A 27,168-nucleotide genomic window follows, 5' to 3' on the forward strand; every position below is an offset into this window, starting at 1 on the left:
GTATCGGCCTATGTCCGATTCTACATTTATCCTCAGTCTGGCCAGGGGCTTGGAGGGCCGAAGGGCCTGTTCCTGTGCTGTGTTGTTCTTTGTTATAGCGACTGCATATACAGTGATTTCTGATAAACAGGGCATAATATTCAGTCTGCTCCTGTCTGAATGATTCGCAGTGATCTTTTAAGACTTTGGCGATACTGTAATTCCGGGTGTAGTCAGGCCTGCCACAGCCCCATCAGCTGTCAACTGAAAGATCACCTCCAACAGGAGCTGTTTAGCACAGGGCTAAATCGCTGGCTTTGAAAGCAGACCAAGGCAGGCCAGCAGCACGGTTCAATTCCCGTACCAGCCTCCCCGAACAGGCGCCGGAATGTGGCGACTAGGGGCTTTTCACAGTAACTTCATTTGAAGCCTACTTGTGACAATAAGCGATTTTCATTTTCATTTTTCATTTCATTTTCATTTCATTTTCAACAGTGCAGAGCCTTTACAGTACTGTACTGCATTTTGTGCTGAAGCCTTTGAAGTGCCTCGAATCCACAAACCCTTGGCTCCGAGGCCAGAGTGCTAACCACTTCTGACACTTGAGCCATTATTCTTGTTATTGCACCATAGCTGGCCAGACTTTATTAACCGTTCGACAATATGGTTCACCATGGAATAAAACTAGAAGCTAAACATTTTGGAGTTTTGTATATGTGCACAAACAAAATGGAAGTGGCTGTAACAATACCTTGCTGTTGAACTGAGATTAAAACCTGTCACAGAAATCTGGTATAGCTCCCTCCAATGGATTGCCATGATGTGGAGATGCCGGCGTTGGACTGGGGTGAGCACAGTAAGAAGTTTTACAACACCAGGTTAAAGTCCAACAGGTTCGTTTCGATGTCACTAGCTTTCGGAGCGCTGCTCCTTCCTCGGGTGAATGAAGAGGAAGGAGGAAGGAGCAGCGCTCCGAAAGCTAGTGACATCGAAACAAATCTGTTGGACTTTAACCTGGTGTTGTAAAACTTCTTACTGTCCAATGGATTATCAGTGTAATAACTCCACCAAGGCCAGGCTTCATGCAAACTTTACTTTAATTGGATAATACAAAGAAGGGCGGCAGGGTGTGGTTAGCACTGCTGCCTCACGGCTCCGAGGACCCAGGTTCGATCACTGTCCGTGTGGAGTTTGCACATTCTCCCCGTGTCTGCGTGGGCTTCACCCCCACAACCCAAAGATGTGCAGGTTAGGTGGATTGGCCGCGCTAAATTGGAAAAAGCAGAATTGGGTACTCTAAATTTATTTCTAAAAATTCAATGCTAGGTCCGGGAACCATCAGGAATGCCGGTCCGGTTCTGGGCTGCAGGTTTTAAACCCCTGCCGAATAGTTCCAATTGGCCCACTCAATAGGGGAACCCGAATTTGAAAAACCCCACAAGAGAGATCTATCGAAGATTTCCCGTAGCCTCCCTGGTCATACCATTCCTCCCACCTCTCCTTTTCACCCGCGATGCTTCCACGGAGAGGAGGTCACCTCCCCCTCTTTGCACTCGGTCTCGAGTCTGTGGCAGGGGGAGCCGGATTGGGAGGGGCGAAGCGGATTGGCTATCTTCGCTTCTGCAGGCCGCGCCTAAGGGTCACCGATGTCGGATCTTCTTTTGTATTGTCTACCAGGGTACCCCCAATTCCTTGGTCTCAATATCTGAACCCGAGCCCTTACAATCGGGAGAGAGGCATAGGGTCCTCTACGGGCAGTAGCCTGTGCCAGCGGCGGTCACCAATGGGGTCGGAGGTGAGGCCTCGACGGGGGCAGGCTCAATGGGGGCATGCTGGAGCCGATCTCTCCCCATAAAACTTGGTCCCTTTTCTCACACGACAATGAGTGGTGGCCGGGCTGACTGTTGTCTGTAGGTCACTGGGTCGACCCGGTTCCCATAGTACGTAAAAGTTCCCCGTGTAGATGGGTAACAACTCTGGTGTCCTCTAAACTCAATGGTAGGAGGTCAGTTTGGAGACGATTAAACGTCTGTTCTCCAGTAGCGGACACAGCACCCCTTGTGTCTACCTCAATTTCTAATGGATGACCGGTGCGAGTATCCGTGTCATTATTGGGGTAACCTTAGTTGTAATGATACAGTTTAATTACATTGTCTCGTCGCCTGGAAATGGGCATGCTTGCATGTTACGAGCCTGACTTCTTGCCTGGGCAATACGTGTATTGCCGAGTCCGGCAGCATTGCCTTGGTTGTCCCCTTCTGCAGTGCTTAGCTGACACTTGCATTCCTCTGGAATGGTTTCTCTGGTATCTCTGGGGTTATCATGTGGTTTCCTCGGCTGCCAGGCAGGCTCTGTGTTCGGCAATGAGTAACTCCCATAGGCACCTTCATCAATGGTAAGAGCTTTCTTGTGTGAAGCCCCTCTCCCCAAACTGAGGACTCGCCTGTCTGGTGCCCCTTGTAGTTTTTGAGCCCCGTTGTCTGCGATCTCCAGGGACAGGGCTCGGGCTATCTCAATGGTCTTTTTTCAGGACTACATTAGGCTCTGCCAGTAGCTTCCTTTGATTGGTGACATTATTCAGTCCACACACCCATTTATCAGAAACCTCTCGGTCAGGGATGGACCAAATTTGCAGTTTCCAACAATGTTTGCAACGCACCGTGGAATTCAGTGACTGGTTCCTCTGGGGTCCTCCCTGCCATATTCAATCGTTCTCTTTGCAGGATGATTGATGGCTTCGGGTCAGAATGACTTTGCACTCGGTCTACAAGCTCGTCGAAGTGTTTTGATCAGGGGCCTCTGTGTAGGTTTGACTTTTTAGTATGCTGCATGTTGGGGCCTCGCAAGCTGTCAGGTGGATTGCTTTCTGCTTCTCGTCTCTACAGTGTTATTAGCCCAAAAGAAATACCGTGTTTGCTCTGCATATCGGGCCCAATCTTCGCTGTGAATATCATACGGCTCAAGTTTACTCAAAAAAGGCATTTTGTGTTGCTTACCGGAAAGCTTTTGCTTCACTCTGAAGGCTGTTCGGGAATCTCGGTTTTATTCCTCGTCGCCAATGTAATTACTCCTCGTCGCCAATGTAATAATTCCGCCAACGCCAGGCTTCACGCCAACTCTAGTTTATTTGGATAACTAAAAGAGCCGCGGCATATAATGCTCACGTCCTAGCCTGGGGACCATCGGGAATGCCGCTCCTGGTCTGGGTTCCTATTGGGCGAGCCTCCACCCAATCAATAGGGGAACTTGTATACTGCAAACCTTACGGGGAGATCCATCGAAGCGCCTTCTTGGTTGTCATCACAAGCAGGCGTCATGTTAAGCAGTTTGACTTTCTGTACAACCACCCCCGCATATCAGTTGAGTGTTTTATAGCCAAGCTTGGAGTAATAGCATATCTCTATGGGAAGAAGTGCCAGAAATAGACATCAAAAGTGTCTGGCTCTTTGAAGTCCAGATAATCTTTTTAACATCTTGATATGAGTTTATCTGGAAGGTTGAGACATATGGCTCAGCTAAATGTCCTAAACTAGGGTACCAAAAACAAAAACCCACTGCCTTGCAGAATCATACAGAAAGTAAACCAAAAACAATACTGCAGCAGAGCACTGTGTCAAATTTGACAAGTCTTAGGATGGCATTTGGGAAGCCATTTTATAGACACAGGGTGATCAACAGTTAAAATGGGTTTGACAGCAAGAGTTGGTGAGACAGGACATGGGAAGCAATACCAATGGTTGAGATGCTGGGCTGAACCATTTTAATCCAAATCTATTTCGTGAATTAGGGCGCTGTGAAATTGTGTGGCTCCTGACGAGCAATGTTTATTAATTAGCACTGTACAGCACTGCTAACATAAAGGCATTTTGTTGGGAGCAGTTAAATACAAACACGCTTGCGGCCAAAGTTAATGCTGTAACACAACAGCAATTGGCCATACTAGATTGCCCCTTAGTGTCCAAACGATTAGGTTGGGTTATGAGGAGAGGGTGGAGGCGTGGGCTTAAGCTGTGTGCTCTTTCCAAGGGCCGGCGCAGACTCGATGGGCCGAATGGCCTCCTTCTACACTGTAGATTCTATGTATATTCTTTCATCCCAGGTAGGTCCACTGAAACTTTCAACCTTTCCAGGACTGATTTGTTTCATTTGTCTGTGTGTAGGTTTTTAACCACCTCGCGAGAGAGAGATTTTAATAACCTGCATCAAATTACTCGAGCAAAGGGAGAAAATTTGAAGTCGCCCGTAAATTTAGTAGCTTCCACAGGATTAAATGCTCTAAATTTTTGCCAAAATGTTTACAAGGCTTCAAATTGATGTCTGACTATCTTTGTTTTCAATGTGGCAAACGCTTCTTCCTGCAGGTTCTTTGACTTGTTCGAGAAGTATGAAGGATACAAGACTGGCAAACTAAAGCTAAAGAAACCAAAGCAGCTTCAGGTACAGGCAATTGTGTAGTGCGATGTATTTTGTTACGACACCCTGGGCTAGTGCGCAGTCAGTTCCAGCCCCCTTGACCTGGCGTCGCAACACAGGGCTTTTATATGAATACCCGTGGCTTTGGTTGAGTTAAGTTGACTACAGGGGTTTGTAAAACTTAAACACATGTAACCTTTTATTATCAGCAGTAATTATAATTAAATAAGCAAACAACATAACTGACGTTCTACTATTTAACTTCCAACCCCGCGCGCGCGGAATATAATAAAATAAAATGATCAAGGGTCTTTGATTTTGATGGATGTCCTCCAGTTAGTTTTTTTTCTCAAGCTTTAGGCCTTCAGTTGGGTACTTTCTTTTCCTTCAGTTGTAATTATCTTTGCTGCAGGCTCACAGAGACAGCAGGCAACCTGCTGCAGAGAGAGGGAGAAAGCACAGCTTCCTCTTCCTTCGAGTGGCCAGAGGCCTCTGCCAGGTTCTCCCCAGCAGGAACCAGTTGTTGACTGTTGTCAGGTAGAACACTGTCCCTGGCTAGCCGACTTCCTCCAAGAAAACGGTTCCTAAGATTCACTCGGCACCAGCAAGTCTGGTTTCTCCTCTCCAAAATACAAAACCTAGGAACACGCTGTCCTGGCAAGTGCTCTTCTGCATAAAGGCACATTCCGATGATGGGTCCATGGACCAAAAATCATTAAATAAACAAATGGAAACAAAGGAAAAAAGCAGGAAGGACTCTTCTAATTTCAAATGTTTGTTTGTGGAGGGGGTACCCAGTGCAAGTATCGACAGCTCCCAGGAACTCCCTTGATCCGACTTATAAACAGTAGTTTCAGTTATAGAACATAGAACATACAGTGCAGAAGGAGGCCATTTGGCCCATCGAGTCTGCACCGACCCACTTAAGCCCTCACTTCCACCCTATCCCCGTGACCCTATAACCCCTCCTAACCTTTTTTGGTCACAAAGGGCAATTTATTATGGCTAATCCACCTAACCTGCACGCCTTTGGACTGTGGGAGGAAATGCTGTCTCCAGAGGAGACCATAAACAGCATCAGGAGAAGCTGTGTTGGGGCTAGTACTGTGCGCTCGCCGAGGGGGTGAGAGTTGCCGCTGTATGTAATCTGGTTGTAATTGCCGGCTCTTGATTCTTAGGAAGTTCTAGACATCACCCGTGAGCTTCTAGCTGACCTGGGGCAGCATACTGACTGTGAAATAGAGGAGAAGAAATCAAAATTGGAGCAGCTGAAGACTGTGCTGGAAATGTAAGTAAAAGAATAATCTTTATTATTGTCACAAGTAGGCTTACATTAACACCGCAATGAAGTTACCCTGAAAGTCCCCTAGTCGCCACACTCCGGCGCCTGTTCGGGTACACTGAGGGAAAATTCAGCATGTCCAATTCACCTAACAAGCACGTCTTTCGGGACTTGTGGGAGGAAACCGGAGCACCCGGAGGAAACCCACGCAGGCACGGGGAGAACGTGCAGACTCCGCACAGACAGTGACCCAAGCTGGGAATCGAACCCGGGACCATGGCGCTGTAAAGCAACAGTGCTAACCACTGTGCTACAGCGCCGCCCTACTCCAAGGGAGAAAGTAATTGCAATACAGATGTCACTATGCTAATCTATTTAGAGTTTGTGATAGCTCTGTTACCGTTAGCTAGTTTCAGATTGGAGCAAGGTTTGTGTTGTTTACTGAGATTCTAAGATTACACTGGCCACCTTGAACTGCCACCCAAACACCTCCTAGCGCTACTGTTGAAGATGGTGGCTCAATCTTCTCCATTTGCAACTCTGCTGTACCCATATCTGTTAGAGGCTGACTGACGTGCTGTGTTCTATCAGCATTTTCTGTTTTTCTATTTGAACTCCATCATTTATTGGCTTTTTATTTTCATTTCTTCATGTCAGTGTATTTTTTTTAAAAGGTACGGTCATTTTTCTGGGATTAACAGAAAGGTTCAAATTACATACTTGCCTCATGGACAACCCAAAACTTCCAGTGAAGAAGAAGGTATGGAATTTTGTTACAAGCCCAGTTGATGTTATAACCAGACGGTAAGATTCCAGAATGGAACCCTAACTCAAAAGACCATGACTTTTACTTTTTGTTTTAAACGTGGAGTAACAGAGTCACAGGATCGATAATTAGTTTTTTAAAAAATATATATTTTATTCAAGATTTTTGGCCAAACATAACAGTACGTAGTGTTTCTTTTACACAACAATAAAGCAACATAAATAACAGTGGCCAGTTTTAAACAAATAAATAAATAATATATAAACAAAAACAAAACTGAATGGCAACTGCCTTGTCCAAAATAAATACTCTCCAAAAATACAATCCAACAATCCAATATGCAATTACCTATAACAACTACCTATACATATTATACATATACAATAACATCTCTGAGTGTCCGTCCGATTCCTCCCCCCCCCCCCCCCCCTGGGTTGCTGCTGTTGTCTACTTCTTTTCCATTCCCTCTATCTTTCTGTGAGGTAATTGACGAACGGTTGCCATCGCCTGGTGAACCCCTGAGCCGAACCCCTTAACACAAACTTAATCCGTTCTAACTTTATGAACCCTGCCATGTCGTTTATCCAGGTCTTCACACCCGGGGGTTTGGCTTCCTTCCACATTAACAATATCCTGCGCCGGGCTACTAGGGACACAAAGGCCAACACGTCAGCCTCTCTCGCCTCCTGCACTCCCGGCTCTTCTGCAACCCCAAATATAGCCAACCCCCAGCTTGGTTCGACCCGGACCCCCACCACCTTCAAAAGCACCTTTGCCACCCCCACCCAGAACCCCTGTAGTGCCGGGCATGACCAGAACATGTGGGTGTGATTCGCAGGGCCTCTCGAGCATCTCGCACACCTATCCTCTACCCCAAAAAATTTACTGAGCCGTGCTCCAGTCATATGCGCCCTGTATAACACCTTAAATTGTATCAGGCTTAGCCTGGCACACGAGGACGATGAGTTTACCCTACGTAGGGCATCAGCCCACAGCCCCTCCTCAATCTCCTCCCCCAGCTCCCCTTCCCACTTCCCTTTCAGCTCATCCACCATGATCTCCCCCTCGTCCCTCATTTCCCTGTATATGTCCGACACCTTACCATCCCCCACCCATGTCTCTGAGATCACTCTATCCTGCGTCGGGAGCTGCGGGAATTCTCTCACCTGTTGCCTCGCGAAAGCCCTCAATTGCATGTACCAAAATGCATTCCCTTGGGGCAACCCATATTTTTCCATCAGCGCTCCCAGACTCGCAAACGTCCCATCTACAAACAGATCTCTCAGTTGTACTACCCCAGCTCTTTGCCATGCTCCAAATCCCCCATCCATTCTCCCCGGGACGAACCTATGATTGTTTCTTATCGGGGACCGCACCGAAGCTCCCGTCCTTCCCCTATGCCGTCTCCACTGCCCCCAAATTTTCAATGTAGCCACCACCACCGGGCTTGTGGTGTATTTCTTTGGTGAGAACGGCAACGGTGCCGTCACCATAGCTTGTAGGCTAGTCCCCCTGCAGGACGCCCTCTCCAATCTCTTCCACGCCGCTCCCTCCCCTTCTCCCATCCACTTACACACCATTGAAACATTGGCGGCCCAGTAGTACTCACTTAGGCTCGGTAGTGCCAGCCCCCCCCTGTCCCTACTACACTGCAAGAATCCCCTCCTCACTCTCGGGGTCTTCCCAGCCCACACACAACTCATAATACTTTTCTCGATTCTTTTGAAAAAAGCCTTCGTGATCACCACCGGGAGGCACTGAAACACAAAAAGGAATCTCGGGAGGACCACCATTTTAACCGCCTGCACCCTACCTGCCAATGACAGGGACACCGTGTCCCATCTCTTAAAGTCCTCCTCAATCTGTTCCACCAACCGCGTTAAATTAAGCCTGTGTAATGTACCCCAATTCTTGGCTATCTGGATCCCCAAGTACCGGAAGTCCCTTGTTACCTTCCTCAACGGTAAATCCTCTATCTCTCTGCTCTGCTCCTCTGGATGCACCACAAACACCTCACTTGCCCCCATGTTCAGTTTGTACCCTGAAAAATTCCCAAACTCCCCAAGTATCCGCATTATCTCTGGCATCCCCTCCGCTGGGTCCGCCACATATAGCAACAAATCATCCGCATACAGAGATACCCAGTGTTCTTCTCCCCCCCTGAGTACTCCCCTCCACTTCCTGGAACCCCTCAATGTTATGGCCAGGAGTTCAATCGCCAGTGCAAACAATAACGGGGACAGAGGACATCCCTGCCTCGTCCCTCTATGGAGCCGAAAATAGTCAGACCCCCGTCCATTCGTGACCACGCTCGCCATCGGGGCCCTATACAGCAACTGTACCCACCTGATATACCCATCCCCAAAACCAAATCTCCTCAGCACCTCCCACAAATAATCTCACTCCACTCTATCAAATGCTTTCTTGGCATCCATCGCCACCACTATCTCCGCTTCCCCCTCTGGTGGGGGCATCGTCATTACCCCTAGCAGCCTCCGTATATTTGTATTCAACTGTCTCCCCTTCACAAACCCAGTTTGGTCCTCATGAACCACCCCCGGGACACAATCCTCTATCCTCGTTGCCATTACCTTGGCCAGAATCTTAGCGTCCACATTCAGGAGGGAAATAGGCCTATAGGACCCGCATTGCAGCGGGTCTTTTTCCTTCTTTAGGAGGAGCGATATCGTTGCCTCTGACATAGTCGGGGGCAGCTGCCCCCTTTCCCTCGCCTCATTAAAGGTTCTCATCAGTAGCGGGGCCAGCAAGTCCATATATTTCCTATAGAATTCAACTGGGAATCCGTCTGGTCCCGGGGCCTTCCCCGCCTGCATACTCCCAATCCCTTTCACCACTTCCTCCGTCTCAATCTGTGCTCCCAGTCCCACCCTCTCCTGCTCCTCCACCTTGGGAAATTCCAGCTGATCCAGAAAGCACATCATTCTCTCCTTCCCATCCGGGGGCTGAGCTTCATATAATCTTTCGTAAAATGCCTTGAACACTCCATTCACTCTCTCCGCTCCCCGCTCCATCTCTCCCTCCTCATCTCTCACCCCCCCTATCTCCCTCGCTGCTCCCCTTTTCCTCAGTTGGTGGGCCAGCAACCTGTTCGCCTTCTCCCCGTATTCGCACTGTACACCCTGTGCCTTCCTCCATTGTGCCTCTGCATTACCCGTAGTCAACAAGTCAAATTCTACATGTAGCCTTTGCCTTTCCCTGTACAGTCCCTCCTCCGGTGCCTCCGCATATTGTCTGTCCACCCTCAGAAGTTCTTTCAACAACCGCTCCCTTTCCCTACCCTCCTGCTTTCCTTTATGTGCCCTAATAGATATCAGCTCCCCTCTAACCACTGCCTTCAGCGCCTCCCAGACCACTCCCACCTGTACCTCCCCATTATCATTGAGTTCCAAGTACCTTTCAATACACCCCCTCACCCTTAAGCACACCCCCTCATCTGCCAATAATCCCATGTCCATTCTCCATGGTGGACGCTGTTGTTTTTCTTCCCCTATCTCCAGGTCCATCCAATGTGGAGCATGATCCGAAATGGCTATAGCCGTGTACTCCGGCCCCGTCACCTTTGGGATCAGTGCCCTTCCCAGAACAAAAAAGTCTATCCGTGAATAAACTTTGTGGACATAGGAGAAAACAAAAACTCCTTACTCCTAGGTCTACTAAATCTCCAGGGGTCTACTCCTCCCATCTGCTACATAAAATCTTTAAGCACCCTAGCTGCAGCCGGCCTCCTTCCGGTCCTGGACCTCGATCTGTCCAGCCCTGGGTCCAGCACCGTATTAAAATCTCCACCCATTATCAACTTCCCCACTTCTAGGTCCGGGATTCGTCCTAACATACGCCTCATAAAGTTGGCATCATCCCAGTTCGGGGCATACACGTTCACTAATACCACCGCCTCCCCTTGCAATTTGCCACTCACCATCACGTATCTGCCCCCACTATCCGCCACTATAGTCTTTGCCTCAAACATTACCCGCTTCCCCACTAGTATGGCCACCCCCCTGTTTTTTGCGTCTAGCCCCGAATGAAACACCTGCCCCACCCATCCTTTGCGTAGTCTGACCTGGTTTATCAGCTTCAGATGCGTCTCCTGAAGCATAACCACATCTGCCTTAAGTTTCTTTAGGTGTGTGAGTACCCGTGCCCTCTTAATCGGCCCATTCAGCCCTCTCACATTCCACGTGATCAACCGGGTTGGGGGGCTCTTTACCCCCCCCCCCCCCCTTGACGACTAGCCATCTCCTTTTCCAAATCCAGCTTCTCACCCGGTTCCCACGTAGCCGTATCTCCCCCAAACGGCGCTCCCCCCGCCCCAACCACCCCGCCCCCCATACCAGCTCCCCCTTCTCCCCAGCAGCAGCAACCCAGTTAACCCCCCACCCCCCGCTAGATCCCAAACTAGCGTAATTGCACCCCCCATGTTGCTCCCAGAAGTCAGCAAACTCTGGCCGACCTCGGCTTCCCCCCGTGACCTCGGCTCACACTGTGCAACGCCCCCTCCTTCCTGCTTCCCTGTTCCCGCCGTGATTACCATAGCGCGAGAACAAAGCCCGTGCTTCCCTTTTGGCCCCGCCCCCAATGGCCGGCGCCCTCAGCTCCTCATCCTCCCTCCCCCACGACATGGGGAAGAGAGAAAAGTTACAGGGTCGCAGGGTTAACAACTTGGGAAGTCATCTCTTCCCTCTTTTCCCCCCCTTCATCCCACATATTCACCCCCCCCCCCCCCACTTTGTCCCAAACGTTCTTTTTATGGCCCGCTCACTCCAGTTTCTCCTCGACAATAAATGTCCACGTCTCATTTGCCGTTTCGAAGTAGTGGTGTTTCCCTTGATGTGTGACCCACAGTCTTGCCGGTTGCAGCATTCCAAATTTAATCTTCCGTTTGTGCAGCACCGCCTTGGCCCGATTAAAGCTCGCCCTCCTTCTCGCCACCTCCGCACTCCAATCTTGATATACGCGGATCACCGCATTCTCCCACCTACTGCTCCGAGTTTTCTTTGCCCACCTGAGGACCATCTCTCTGTCCTTATATCGGAGAAATCTCACCACTATGGCTCCAGGAATTTCTCCAGCCCTCGGTCTTCGCGCCATAACTCGATAGGCTCCCTCCACCTCCAGCGGACCCGTCGGGGCCTCCGATCCCATTAACGAGTGCAGCATCGTGCTCACATATGCCCCGACGTCCGCCCCTTCTACACCTTCGGGAAGACCAAGAATCCTTAAATTCTTCCTCCTCGCATTCTCCAGCACCTCCAGTCTTTCCACACACCTTTTGTGTTGTGCCTCGTGCATCTCCGTTTTCACCACCAGGCCCTGTATGTCGTCCTCATTCTCAGCAGCCTTTGCCTTCACGACCCAAAGCTCCTGTTCCTGGGTCTTTTGCTCCTCCTTTAGCCCCTCAATCGCTTGTAATATCGGGGCCAACAGCTCCTTCTTCATCTCCTTTTTGAGTTCTTCCACGCAACGCCGCAGGAACTCTTGGTGGTCAGGGCCCCATATTAAACTGCCTCCTTCTGACGCCATGTTGCTTTCTGCCTGCCTTCCTGGCCGCTGCTCTAGAGGATCCACCGCAGTCCGGCCACCTTCCTCTCTTTTTTCCATCCGTGTCCAGGGGGGATTCCCTTCTGGATTACAGCACAGTGTTTTTTGCCATTAAAATTGCCGTTGGGGCTCCTGTCAAGAGCCCAAAAGTCCGTTCCACCGGGAGCTGCCGAAACGTGCGACCTAGCTGGTCATCGCCGCACCCGAAGTCCCGCTAATTAGTTTTAACAACAAAAAAACATTTTTTTTTTTTTTTTACAAATTTAGAGTACCCAATTCTTTTTTTCCAATTAAGGGGAAATTTATCGTGGCCAATCCACCTATCCTAAGACCATAAGACATAGGAACAGAATTAGGCCACTCGGCCCATCAATTCTGCTCCGCCATTCAATCATGGCTGATATTTTCTCATCCCCATTCTCCTGCCTTCTCCCCATAACCCCGGATCCCCTTATTAATCAAGAACCTATCTATCTCTGTCTTAAAGACACTCAGCGATTTGGCCTCCACAGCCTTCTGCGGCAGAGAGTTCCACAGATTCACCACCCTCTGGCTGAAGAAATTCCTCCTCATCTCTGTTTTAAAGGATTGTCCCTTTAGTCTGAGATGGTGTCCTGCACATCTTTTTGGGTTGTGGGGGTGAGACCCACACAAACACAGGGAGAATGTGCAAACTCCACACGGGTAGTGACCCGGGGCCGGGATCGAACCCAGGTCCTCAGTGCCTTGACGCAGCAGTGCTAACCACTGCGTCGCTACCACCAAAAAATACATTTATTAAACATGAAAAAATTGGATTACATTACAATGTTCTATTACTTTCCCCTTAGTTTAACACATGAACACAGATTTTAAGATTAACACGGATTACAAAGTACATATTAAGCTACATTGGTCTCATTAGTGCACGCAGTCTCTTTTAAGCACACAAGACGACCATGGGAAAATACACTCTCCACTCTGAACCCCAAGTGAAGGTTTGTGGATGCCTCCTCAAAGTACCCCAGATGTTTGCCACTTGAGGGTTTCCAAACTCCACTCCCCAAAACACGCTTTAAAATTTTCTCTCATAATTATGCTTTCCCTTAGGGGAGGTTTGCATTCTGAAATCCAGTCCAGGTTTTCCAAATGACACTTTTTGAATAAAGCCTTGGCTGCACACTTAACAGCAAATCCAGTCCAGAATTTTACACCAACCCATTTTTTGATTTACTTTATCTCAACTGGTTTTACACAAACCCATTGATCCAGCCAGTAATTTCCATAGCTATTTCAACTCGTGCTCCACAGGCCGTAGTAAAATCTCACAAACCTGAAAATCGCGTCCGATATCTTTCTTGCATCGCAGCCTCCTTCTCAGCTCTGTCTGTTTTTACAGTCCTCTGTTCCAGGACCTTTAACCTCCGACTGCTTGGAAACATTTCTTCAGTTCTCTAGTTTCCTTAACCAGCTGCTCTTCACTTGTTTTCTTTACCTTTAATCCATGGTATGGCTTTCCTTCTAGCAAAGCTGGGAGAGATGTTCCCTAACCAGGCTTCTAAACCAACTGCTTCCAGCAGAGCTATGAGAGCTGCTTCTCTCTCTCATACCTATCTCCAACTACAATCAAATTAGCTAAATTAAAATCTAAAAGCTTTTTTTAAACTTACAAGGCCCCGGTTGCTAAGCAATGCACACATACATCTGCTGGCCTTTTTATTCTTCATGACATAGTCTTCTCTAAGCACAATAGGAACACGGTGGAACTTAACCAACCCCAAGCATGAATCTAATATAGGTGTTTACCCTTCAAGACACAGAAACATTAAATTAATCACATTTAAAACTATACCTTATTTCTAATATCTACAAATACAAATATAAATCCCTTACAACTACCTTTGCTGTCCTAACAATTTACAGTTCGATACTCTAGCTGAGAGGGCAGACTTTGTTTATCATTTAATATGATAAAACAGCATCTCCAACAATGCAGCATTCCCTCAAAAATGTGCTGGGAATGTCCACCTGGGTTGCGTGTTTACGTCACTGGATTAAATATGAAACCATGATCTTTCAACTCGGGCGATGGGGGTGGCGATGACTGATACGCAGTGTTTCATTCCAGGAGCTGTCTTCAAGGGTGAGTCCAGAAAATGGGTCTCTGCAAACTATTCAACCTTCCGCAAGATAGCATAATCAAGCTGACTCTATCCTTGGATCAAAATCCAAATCCACGCACTTTTTAGCAGTGTGTGCGAGACCAGACCATGATCTGAAACGTGAACACTGAATGATCTCCCTCCATCTCCCAGCACACGAATGCTGTGAACCTATTGCAGCTCCTCCCCCTACTGCCCCTCTAACACTTAACACTGCAAATCAAACCCCAGATCTCTGGGGTTTACGTAGCTGATATTTACATGCCCATTACCAACTTAGTGGGGTAGGGGGAAAGTGTTTATCTGCTGTTGATTATAACAAATATTGTAATGTGTTGAAAAGTTAACTTCTGTTGAAAGGGTTAATGGCCATTCATGACTTGGTTGTGTTGCAGATTCAAGGAGAAACGATCCGTCGCTGCTTCTGGTGTTGAAATGGGGAGGGGAACTGACTCCAGCAGGCAGGGTACAAGCAGAGGAGCTTGGGCGAGCGTTCAGATGCATGTACCCTGGAGGCCAAGGTAGGTCCATTTAAGTACATTCGCAAAGCACACTTTCTAAATGCACTGCGCAGTTCTGGGAGAGGTCCTCTCATGTTGAAGCATTCTTACCTTCCAGGCCTTGCTGTGATTCTGGTGGAAGCTAAGCTGCCTTTGGGATGGGATACCTGGCTCCCATAAAGTCAGAACTTTAAATCTGTATTGTGATGTAATTCTGACAGGTTGTCATTTTGAGCGTGTTATTTCTGTGCGTGATAATAATACTGACTTCTGGATCGCGGACAGCTTGCTTTGGAAGCATTTGGATAAGGGATCTGCGGCAGTATTTGACTATTTCCAGAGGGTCACCATTCAAAGTATGAAAAGCAGTGGCTGACGTGTTCCACTGGTGCTGTCGCACATCCTGTATCGCTTAGGCCCTCTGCAGAGAAGTGACCATTTCATTCTAATGGAATATAGTTGTGTGCAAACTCCTCAAACACAAGCAAAACCCACCAGTTACTGACACAGCTGGAAATGCAGCAACGTCTGTAACATTACTGGCACTCCACAGGATTCTTCTTCTCCTCTCTCTCTCTCTCTCTCTCTCTCTCTCTCTCTCTCTCTCTCTCTCTCTCTCTCTCTCTCTCTCTCTCTCTCTCTCTCTCTCTCTCTCTCTCTCTCCCCCCTCCCCCCCCGGATTTCTCTGCATATTTGGTGCTGCGACGGATTCTGTGGGATGCTGGAGCTGATGCTGTGTCGGGGGCATCTGAATATTGTGCCTTGGACGGTTGGATGGAATAAACCTCTGTGTTGCAGCTCAGAAGCAATTGTAGCAAAATAGACCTTTTTAAAATTAAGCTGCATTGTACAGCGCTCTTTCTGTGGTGGAATTACACACAATTGCAGAGATATGAGGTGGTTTGTCTTGCCATCACTCTGTTTTATAGACACTGGAATCTCTCCTCTCGCACGGATGTCCAGCCTGTGGCCTTGCCATAAGTCCCGAAAGACGGGCTGTTCGGTGAATTGGACATTCTGAATTCTCCCTCTGTGTACCCGAACAGGCGCTGGAGTGAGGCGGCTAGGGGCTTTTCACAGTAACTTCATTGTAGTGTTAATGTAAGCCTACTTGTGACAATAATAAAGATTATTATTATTAGAGCCACATGCTACCTTCAAGCGTAGGCACTCTTGGCCTTAAAAAAAAAGGTTAGGTGGGGTTATTGGGTTATGGCGATAGGGTGGAAGACTGGGCTTAAGTAGGGTGCTCTTTCCAAGGGCCGGTGCTGACTCAATGAGCCAAAGGACCTCCTTCTACACTGTAAATTCTATGATTCTATTCCCATTTTCCCCAGCCTATCTTTTTTCTGATTAGTCCTGTTTTTGTTTTGTGTCTGGGGGTTTGGAATGGGCTGTCCTTGGAGCTATTTGCCTCATTGATGGACAAATCTTCAGCCGGGACGCTAAGACCGTTCAGTATCAGCAACCTGAGATGTCAGCAAAGTATTGGGATCTGCAGTTGACCCACAAAATTAAAAGCATTTTTTTTTGTTATCTGAATAACTAAAATTATAAACCTTTCATGGATATTTTGGCATGATCACCCAAGGCATGATCCCCAAAATGGAACCAGTGTAGGAATCACTATTTTTCACCGCCCAGCCATATATATATATATAATATATATATACTGTGTTGGGGAAACCCTCCGATTTGTATTGCTGTTTTCCCCCAACCCATAAGCTAACCAACCCATGAGCAAAACAGTTAAAGGAATAGGGTGTAGGTTTCTGTCCCTGTGCATCACTTGGTAGAGAGGGAGATAGCTTCTAATTGTAAAAATCCTTTTAACGTCACTGTCTTGTTGCCACAGATTGTATCTTTGATGTTTGACTCAGCTATGACTTTCCCTCCAGCTTTGACAAAGAGTCCTGCAGACTCGAAACGTTAGCTCCGCTCTCTCTCTCTCGCTCTCTTTCTCTCTCTCTCTCTCTCTCTCTCTTGCTCTCTCCCTCTCTCCACAGATGCTGTCAGACCTGCTGCGATTGTCCAGTATTTCCTGTTTTTGTTTCAGATTCCAGCTTTTACTTGCATAATTGTGTTGCCAAGGGCAGCACGGTGGCACAGTGGTTAGCACCGCTGCTTCACGGCGTCGAGGTCCCAGGTCCGATCCCGGCTCTGGGTCACTGTCCGTGTGGAGTTTGCACATTCTCCCCGTGTCTGCGTGGGTCTCACCCCCACAACTCAAAGATGTGCTGGGTAGGTGGATTGGCCACGCTAAATTGCCCCTCATTTGGAAAAAATGAATTGGGTACTCTAAATTTATTTTTTAAAAACAAGTAAATAATTGTGTTGCCAGACAGATTTTGGGGAATTAGTAATGTATCGTGAGAGCAGGTTTATCAGGCAGGGACTCAGCACTATTTTAAGCTGCAGGTGATTTTAATGTTTGACCCTTTTTTCTACAGTTGCTAGCTCGCTGGCTTGGAATCAGTGTGAATGAATGACTTTGTTCCCTCCTAGGCAGAAGTCCGTGATCTTACCGTACCTATTTTTTGCATTTTCAGCCCTTGCCTGACATGGTTACAAAGCTAGAAACTTGAATGGTTTCCTCAAAGACTGTGTTTAGTTTTAAATCACAGTTACTCAAAGACAAACTGGATTCCTGTTTCAAATGATGGTGAGGCCCAGGACCTTTTCTAGGCTGCTCTGTAATTTGCAACACCAGAATTGTTCACCATGGTTAAGTGTGACGGCAAGAAGCACAGTGGTTTGTCTTGATGCCTCTGGCCAAGGGAGGAAGTAAATCTACTGGTGTTCTTACCCCTGGATGTGTTTCAAAAACCTCTGCTGGAATGTTGCAGTTGGTGGTCAACTGTGCTGCCTCTCCGGTTGAATGGCTTCTGGGTGAGACAGTGGACAGCAAACATCAGTGTGGAGTATTTACTGAATGATTAAGTAGCAATTTGAAATAGAGCCCAAGTATAAATGGAATTTACTTAGTTTTGTTTCTGCTCTGCTCACTCGAGGGCAGCCAGCAAATATCTAACAGTGGTCTACCTTCCTATCCCTAAACAGACAACTTCTCCCCGATCCCTAAACAGCCAACTGGGGCATGCACAATATTTCAACCGCATCTCCTTTCTCTATCCCATCTACATGCTGTCAGTAGGTGGCATCATTCAATGGCCAGGGTTAGCTTTCATCTCTCAGATGACTCAACTCTGCTTCTCTGCCATTGTTCCTGGCTCCGTGACTCTTGCTGGGCCTCCGAGTGCTTGTCTGACATCAAGTTGTGGCTGAGCAAGAGCTTCCTCCAATTTAAGGCTGCAAGAGTAAACCTCCACACAATAGTCTCCCTCCCTCCTCCCCTCCCTCCCTCTCTCCTTCGCTCCCCATTCAGATTTTTCTCAGCAGTGCACAATCGTGGTATCCCGCGTGACCATTTCATTATGTCAAAGGTGCTGTAGGTGTTCAAGTTATTGCTGATTCGGATCTCTTTGGGTACGAGGGGTGAATGATAATTCATGTGTCTTTCCCTCCAACCTTTACTCGAATACAGATGATAGCAGCACAGGTTTGAGCTGTGAATCTCCTATTGACTGTGGTAAGGGATTGATTGAGTGTCTCCTGTCTCAGTGTGTGATGAATTAACACTTGATTCATTCTTCTTGCATGTCCGGCCCCAGGACTGATATTATCTGTACACCAGTCTAACAGTTGGTTAAAGCAGATCTGAAACTGACTAATTATAGAGTGATTCACAAACAGAGTGAACCTTTCATTTTTCTAACAGTAACAATAATCTGGAATTGAAACTCCAGAGCCTTAAATTCTGATCACTTTAATTTGCTAATGTATTCAAGCCAAAGGTACCCATTTCGTTGCCATGATTGTGCAGAGAAACTCATGGGAATTTTTATTTATTTTTTAAACTTACATTATTAAATCCACTCCACCTCTCCTCAACTTAATTTTAGGTTTTGTTTGCTGGTGTTATTTCAGTTCTATGGAAGTTCTTCACCCAAAGAGTGGTAAGCATGTGAAAGCCACTATCTCGGGGAGTAGTTGAAGTGGATAGTGTAGTGTATCTGAGGGGATGCTAGGCAAGCATTATGGGGGACTAAAAATGGGAAGGCATGGTAGCACAGTGGTTAGCACTGCTGCTGACAGCACCAGGGACCCGGGTTCGATTCCCGGCTTGGATCACTGTCCGTGTGGAGTCTGCACGTTCTCCCCGTGTCTGCGTGGGTTTCCTCCGGGTGCTCCATTTTCCTCCCACAGTCCAAAGATTGCAGGTTAGTTGGATTGGCCATGATAAATAACACCTTAGTGTCCAATGATTTGGTGGGGTCGGGTCATGGGGATAGGGTGGGGAATTCGGCCTAGCTGAGGTGCTCTTTCAGAGGGTCGGTGCAGACTCGATGGGCCGAATGGACACCTCCTGCATGGTAGGGATTCTATGAGCAGCAGAAAATTCTGGACAATTTCAGCAGGTCTGACAGTATCTGTGGAGAGAGAACAGAGCTAACGGGTGCGGATTAACTCCCAGCCCCGCTATCAAGCAGGACCTTTTTATTTTTGGCCTCGGCGAGGAACGCCCCGCTGAGGCCTCATTTATCTCACTTCTACTGAGCTGAGCTCATCAGTGCAGGAAGAGATCTGCACCCCCCCCAGCTACATCTGGACCCCTCCAACTTACCTGATAGGGGGTCCTCGAGCCTCTCCCTCACCCCACCAAATAAGAGCAGGACACCCCTCTGCCCAATCCCCTGGCAAGGGCAACTTGGCACCTGGGCATCTTGACACTGCCAGCCTGGCAACCTGATAGTGCCCCTGCCAGCCAGGCAGTGCCAAGGTGCCCGGGTGGCAGCGGGATTTCAAAGGTACTTCCCTGCCCAGACTCCAACCACCCGGGGGTCTCCTCTGGCCTGAGAGACCCCTCCCCCCTCCCCAAGTGCAGTTAAGCCCGGCCCACGTTTGTGTGGACCAGTGCTGAACGGCACCTGGGTGAGATCTCCCAGCCACGGGCATTAGCTCCCGGGCCCCTGGAGCCTAACTGCTCACTTAAATATGTAAATCTGGATCGCGCCCAGCGCGGGTGAGATCCAGATCGGCATTCCGAGTGTCATAGATCTCGCAAAGGGCCTCTCGCGAAATTTAAAGGCCTCGTTGCATCACAGCACCAGGGACCCGGGTTCAATTCCAGCCTCGGGTGACTGTCTGTGTGGAGTCTGCACGTTCTCCCCTTGTCCTCGTGGGTTTCCTCCGGGTGCTCCGGTTTCCTCCCACAGTCCAAAGATGTGCAGGTTAGGTGGATTGGCCATGTTAAAATTGCCCCTTAGTATCCAGGGATGTTAGGTGAGGATGGGGATAGGTCAGGGGATTGAGGATAGGGCAGGGGATTGGGCCTAGGTACGGTGCTCTTTCAGACGGTTGGTGCAGACCTGATGGGCCGAATGGCCTCCTTCTGCGCTGTAGGGAACCTATGATAAACACTGGTTGGGCCAAAAGGGCTGTTTATCCTGTGTAATATAATTATTTCCTTTCAAAGACACAGAGTGCTCCTTTAACAAGTCTCACCCGCATCAATTTTTAATGGGCTCACTTTCTGCCTTCCCGCTCTCTTTCTCTTAATATATAAATTATATATAATTTATAAAACCTTTGCTGTTGGTTTTGGTGTCCGTTGCAAGCCTTTTCGTATTCCCGTTTTGCATCTCCTATTACTTTCTCTGTATCCTTTAGCTGCTTTTTATAGCTCCTCCAGTCCACTGGATTTCCTTTCATCCTTTTGTTTTAGCTCGATACTGTCTCTTAGCTCATTTGTCCTCCATGGTTGCTTAGCTACACCAGTGGAGTCTTTCCCTTTTGAGGGGATTACTGGTCTTGTATTCGATTCCATTGTTTGTAGGTTTGCCCATTAACTGTACAGCCTCCTCTGAAATATATGGTGTCGGAGGGCTGCCACTGCATTTAAATAGAATAGGACATTGTGAATTACATGGTACAACACCTCTGTCTCTATAAAACGATGCACCATCGCATTTACATTGAGGAACCCCACCAGCGATCACTGGAAACATTATTGATCTGTTTGTAATCTTTCTTCAGTGTGACCTTTTCCATACCCTGATCCTGCATATCTAGATTGTCAATGGAAAGGTGCTCCAAGGATGCCAGCCCTTTAAGACCTTGTTGATAAGGTTAATAGTGGGATGATTCCTGCATTCCCGAGCTGTATATAATGGTGGATTCCCTAGGTTGCCGTCTGGCTTGTTTTCCCCATTATCTGCAATTAGCAAATCTGGTCTATTTCTATTTGGAACTATTGATCCACTTAGGTTGTTGCCATCTCTGCAATCCACAGGATGTTCTTTACTTCACAGAACCAATATTTTAATAACTCTTCTTCCAGTCTAGAGTGCTGCTGTTGATCTTCAGGCTTTGCATTAAGTGGTCCTGGTCTTTCACAGAGATTGATGATTACAGCAGGCTGCACTTTAAAACAAAAAATATTGTCCTGGGGGAGGAAATTATTGGCAAGAGCAGCCACTGGTGTCTCTGAAAAGCCTCAGCAGGTTTTTGGTGTGAACAGGCAGTGCCCAAAACCATTACCTCCCTGTCAGCCCACTCTGCACTGTATCAGGGGGAGATAGATGCTGACTGCCAAATGCCAAGGGCTGTTTCTAGAATTTGGAAATTGCCCCAGCTTCAACCTAGAAGCCTGTCTAAAACTGTTCAGATGGGGTCCACTTTTCAACCTTCTAGAGAGTGGCAACACCCTTGGAAGTGGTTCCTCTGCTCCTCTGCTTCCATGAAAGTGTGCTGTTATCTTCTTCTCCTCCCCCCCCCCCCCCCCTTCCCATTGACTTATCCCCCTCTAATTTCACTGCAACAATAAATCCAAGAATCCAAATTTCTGGCCCTGGCTTCTGATCTGACCAGCTGCCCCAATGAGGATGCTCTGCAAGTTAGCAGGAGCTGTCACAATTTTTATTCCAACACAGATGACGAGAAAGGCCCGTCATTGTCTTGTACAAGAAGGCTTCTTATAAACCCTGAGCTAGCATTAAAGGGGAGGAAACAAAATAAAGGACAGCAGTTTATATCTGTGAACAGGTTTTACAGTTCATTGAGCGCTGGTGTGAGTTAGGAACGGGCGCTCCAGTTTCCTCCCACAAGTCCCGAAAGATGTGCTGTTAGGTGAATTGGACATTCTGAATTCTCCCTCTGTATACCCGAACAGGCGCCAGAATGTGGCGACTAGGGGCTTTTCACAGTAACTTCATTGCAGTGTTAATGTAAGCCTACTTGTGACAATAATGAAGATTATTATTACGTTGGCAGTAAGGAATTAACCTGTAAGATATGAAAACCTAGGGCAGCACGGTGGTGCAGTGGTTTGCACTGCAGCCTCACGGCGCCGAGGTCCCAGGTTCGATCCCGGCTCTGGGTCACTGTCCGTGTGGAGTTTGCACATTCTCCCCGTGTTTGTGTGGGTTTCGCCCCCACAACCCAAAGATGTGCAGGGCAGTTGGATTGGCCGCGCTAAATTGCCCCTTAATTGGAAAAATGAATTGGGTACTCTAAATTTATTTATTTTTTAAATATGAAAACCTAAAGCTGTCATTTTAGGGTATTTCTTGGGATTAAGTTGTAATGCCAGGATAGCTCAGCCCCTATAATAAACCCATCTTTATTCATTCCCTTGATTCTAAATATCCTGAGTTAATAACCAGAACTTAATAACCATAACTACATGGCGCAATAACAGTAACTGAATCGAATCTAGTCGAGACCAGAGAGCATTTCTTTCTATTTTCCTCCTCTTATGTTGACCTTGGAAGGATGCAGCACAGATTTGACAGTCTGATACTGGGAAAAAGAAATCGGAGAATGGTCACAGCACAGAAGGAGGCCATTTAACCCTTTGTGTCCAGGCCATCTCTCTGAAAGAGCAGCCCCGCTATTCCCACTCTGCCCGTCACTTCCCCATCGTCTCCGATTCCTTTTTGGAAGCCACAATTGAGTGTGCCTGCAACAACCACCCCTCCAGGACATGCATTACAGATTCTAACCACTCGCAGCATAAATGGCTTTCCTCATGTCACCAGTGGTTCTTTTGCCATTTCACCTGAATGAGGTCTCCGCTCTGAATGACAGACTGAGAGTACGAATGGACCAGCTCCTGTTTCAATGTTCCAGCTGATCAGTGGGATGATTTTGAACACTGAGTGAAGTGGTTTCTCTTCCCCAGGGGATTACGCTGGCTTTCCTGGTTGCGGTTTACTTCGCCTACACAGCACCTACAGGCACGACTTGAAGATCTACGCGTCCGATGAAGGCAGAGTGCAGATGACTGCAGCAGCTTTTGCTAAGGTACTTGAGCGAAGGACATCTCACCTCACCCAATCCTAGAATCCCTACTGTGCGGAAGGAGGTCATTCGGCCTATCAAGTCTGGACCGATCCTCCGAAAGAGTACTCTACCCTTGGCCCAGTCTCCCCGCCCCATCCGCGTAGCCCCACCTAAACCTGCATATCTTTGGGACTTAATGGGCAATTTAGCATGGTCAATCCACCTAACTTGCACACCTTTGCACTGTGGAAAGAAACTGAGCACCGGGGGGAAACCCAAGGCTGAAATCGAATCCAGATGCCTGGAGCTGTGAGGCAGCAGTGCTAACCAGTTTCTAATTTGCAATCATTTTCAATAAAACATCAGTAGTCAAGACCACGCTTTTCTAGTGTGAGCAATGGAGGGTAACAGACTGGTGCAGTGAAGGTTGCTGCTTGTATTCCAGATAAAGAGCGTTTGATGCCAGCGTTTTGAGCAATGAAACGAACAATGTTACACTCCCGCACAGCGCCATCCTCAATATGTAACCTGCCCTCTGTGTACTCTGTTGCAGGGACTCCTAGCACTGGAGGGCGAGCTGACTCCAATTCTTGTGCAGATGGTGAAAAGTGCCAACATGAATGGCCTACTGGACAGTAACAGCAACTCCCTCAGCAGCTGTCAGCATCGTGTTAAAGCACGGCTTCACGAGATCATGCAGAAGGATCAGGTGTTCGCCGAGGAGGATTACACCAAGGTAACTGATGGACTGTGTGCCTGGACCGAATGTGGGTCAGGGGTGGATTGGGGGGTGGGGGGGGCTTCAGGATGACGGCAGTTGGTTCCTGCATTTATTTTTCTGTGGGGTGTGATCTCAAATGGGGTCGCGAGACGAGACAGGCTTGGAGGGCCAAAGGGCCAGTTCCTGTGCTGTAATTTTTCTTTGTTCTTTGGGTTCACGAGCTCAGATGCAGCAGGCTGATTTCTGACAACTGTAGATACTCGTGTTTTTTTTTTGGTGGGTGTGGCCTAATTGATTACTCGCCGAGACCTGTTTACTGCTCCAAACAAAAACCTGTGAAAAGGTTTTTTGTAGAAAGCCTGTTCGATAATCAGGATCATTTCGCATCTCATCAAAATCATTAATAATCACGGCGCCGAGGACCTGGGTTCGATCCCGGCTCTGGGTCACTGTCCGCGTGGAGTTTGCACGTTCTCCCCGTGTGCAGGGTAGGTGGATTGGCCACGCTAAACTGCCGCTTAATTTGAGTTATTTTAAAAAAAATCATTAATGATCCTGATTCCGTAACATTTAAGGCTGGGGATTTCTGCTCCCGTTCTCATGGGGAGTGTTCGCCGATGGAAGCAGAAAATATCACCAGAGGCGCAAAGACACGTTTTATGTTTGAGTAGATGTGATGCGGTTGTCCCCCACCACCCCGTCAATGACTGGCACGTTTCCTGATGCGGAATGTCAGGAACCTCTTTTTATTTTCTTCTTTTTTAAAATAAATTTAGAGTACCCAATTCATTTTTTCCAATTAAGGGGCAATTTAGCGCGGCCGATCCACCTAGCCTGCACATCTTTGGGTTGTGGGGGCGAAACCCACGCAGACACGGGGAGAATGTGCAAATTCCACACACAGCCGGGATTGAACCTGGGACCTCGGCGCCGTGAGGCTGCAGGGCTAACCCACTGCGCCACCGTGCTGCCCAGAGGAACCTCACTTGAATACATTACCGTGTAGTTATCAGGTTTGTACGCCAGAATCGACCCCCCTCCCCCCAGTCAGAAAGTCCATCCATGTGATGTGACTGCAGAAAGGCATGAAGCCCGGTTTCTGAGGGTGTGCATCTGGTGAACAGACCTCCCAGGAGGGCAGTGCTTAGAGGGGAGAGGGTCATGCCCGGGTAGTACCTGAGCAACCCCCAGCACTGCCTAGGCTGCCCCCCTGTCACTGTCGAGGCACCCTAGCACTGCCTGGGGGGGGATGCCAAGCGGGGGTTCCAGGGTTAACTAGTTTGGACGCTGTGCGCCTCGATCCTTGTGCTTCTAATTTGCTAGTGGGCAGGTGAATCAGAGGCCGCCTGCCAGCGGTATGTCTCCTGATCCATTAAGTTATTTAGCAAAGTCCCGGACTATATGGCTGAGAAAGCTGCCTTTGCCACCGGCGGCTTCAACGCCAATTTTCCCGCCTGCCATCGGCCTTTGCTGATTCCTGGGAAAATCCCGCCCTCAGGATCAGAATTCTATTGCATCAGTAATGAGGATCCTATTTTTAAATTTTTTGCTCTGGGGGTCAAGTGAAGTCTTTGGCATAAAAATGGGATCACACTGGGAAAAGGTTTGGGAAACGCTGTTCTAAAGCTCTAAGTCGGCCTTCATCACTCCTCTTCCATCTGCCGACACCCTTCAATCTCACCACACTGCTTCATACTCCAACATCAGTAATATTCTCTCGTTTAGCTGTGTCATCTCATTGCTACCTCTTGACTTGTTTTCTCTTCTCGTTCCTGCTGTGCTCAGACTTGATGGCACCCCGCAGTACAGTTATAGACCATTGCCCAGTTTCTCTACAAAGCTAAGTGCAAGCTGGGAAACGTGGGTGGAAGTGAATCACAGTAACATTACCGTCTGATTTTTTTTTAAAAACTGGGAATAAGCGCTACGTGAGTGATGAAAACAGATGATTTAATGCTCAAGGTTTTGCTAAGCCTTTATAATTAACAGTTGTTCTGTGGCATTGGACATGTTACGTAATATGATTCCCTGTTTTATAAGGAGGAGCATTATAATGCACAGCATTCTGTTTCTGAGGTAGAATTGTGTCTCTTTCAGCCACACAGTTTAATTGTTAAGTAAACAAAGCCTCGGGCTGAATTGTTTGGCGAGGAAGTTGGCCCATTTGAAAATCTTAAATTACAAGATGTCAGAAGCGCCCGGCATTCTTTTTTGTTTCAACTATTTGCATCTGGTCTGTTTTCATTCTTTGTTTTGTAGCTGGCTCCCACTGGCAGCGCTTCTCTCATTAACTCCATGAAGTTAATTCAGAACCCCGTCAATACCTGCGATCGAGTTTACTCCTTGGTCCAGAGTCTCACCTCCCAGATTAAGAAGAGATTAGAAGACCCCAAATCAGCAGGTAAATGTGTTTCTCTCCTTTTCGCTTTTGTCAGCGGGATTGCCAAAATGAAAGTTGTGGAAATGCAGCAGCACCAACAGACTTTGGGGCAGGATTCTCCCTTTGGAAGACAATGGGCTGAATTCTCCGCTGGCAGGGTTCTCCGTTTTGCCGGCAGCCTGGGGGGTTTCCCGACGACGTGGGGCTGCCCTACAATGGGAAAGGCCATTGACTAGCCGGTGAAACGGAGAATCCAGACGGCGTGCAGCACCAGAAATGTGGTGCGGGGAACTGAGAAACCTGCCCAATGTTCTCCCGCCGGAGTTGAATTGCACCAGTTTTACGATCCCCTTGGGAAGCAATTCCTTGTTCCTCGCCATGCGAATATATGCATGCCGTGGTATACGAGAGAATCCACCTATCGGGCTGTCTTCTTGAACCAGGCGGCCATACCCCCCCCCAACCCCACACCAAAATTGGCCCCAAACTGCACCCCCCCCCCCGAAAAGAGGCACCTGTCTGGAAGCTGGAGAGAAGTCCAGACAGTGGCTGAATTACAGTGTAATACGTACCTTGCGGCTCCACGTGTCCATTCCTCGAAGGAGAGCAGCTGTGACCTGCGTCTGCTCCCCACAGATCCATTGGTTGCCAGCCATTCATGGCAATCTAGTAGTGGTCTGCGATTGGCTGCTTCTACAATCCATCTGCAGCTTTGACACATTAATCTCCCTTCACGGTTTAGTGGCCTAAGTGGTGAACCTCCCATGTTTGTCATCATCCCCGTACCAGCCTCCCCGAACAGGCACCGGAATGTGGCGACTAGGGACTTTTCACAATAACTTCATTTGAAGCTTACTTGTGACAATAAGCGATTTTCATTCATTTCATTTCATTGACCACATCAAAGTGAGGTAAGTGCATTGAAATCACACACTTGTGTGATTGGAATGGACCTCGTTCATGCCATCGGGGGCGGGGGAGCGCCTGCGTGCGTGTGTTCTCGGACTGACGCCCGATTCTCCGTCCCATTGGTCCCATTCGGGCAGCAGGGTAGCATTGTGGATAGCACAATTGCTTCACAGCT

At 48.1% G+C, this 27,168-nt stretch overlaps 1 protein-coding gene across 7 annotated transcripts in view; it reads left to right on the forward strand.

Annotated features, from left to right (window-relative positions):
- The window catches only part of ppip5k1a (diphosphoinositol pentakisphosphate kinase 1a), a 162,509-nt gene that overhangs the window by 53,190 nt on the left and 82,151 nt on the right, over positions 1–27,168 (forward strand). For all 7 annotated transcript variants that reach the window (XM_072492738.1, XM_072492739.1, XM_072492740.1 and 4 more), the window contains 7 exons: positions 4,341–4,416; positions 5,571–5,680; positions 6,349–6,434; positions 14,536–14,661; positions 22,883–23,004; positions 23,537–23,719; positions 25,964–26,105. In XM_072492738.1, coding sequence (XP_072348839.1) covers positions 4,341–4,416; positions 5,571–5,680; positions 6,349–6,434; positions 14,536–14,661; positions 22,883–23,004; positions 23,537–23,719; positions 25,964–26,105 — 845 coding nt within the window. The remainder of the gene's footprint in view (positions 1–4,340; positions 4,417–5,570; positions 5,681–6,348; positions 6,435–14,535; positions 14,662–22,882; positions 23,005–23,536; positions 23,720–25,963; positions 26,106–27,168) is intronic.

This window comes from Scyliorhinus torazame, chromosome 30, assembly GCF_047496885.1.
Source record: "Scyliorhinus torazame isolate Kashiwa2021f chromosome 30, sScyTor2.1, whole genome shotgun sequence".
NCBI classification, from domain to species: Eukaryota; Metazoa; Chordata; class Chondrichthyes; order Carcharhiniformes; family Scyliorhinidae; genus Scyliorhinus; species Scyliorhinus torazame.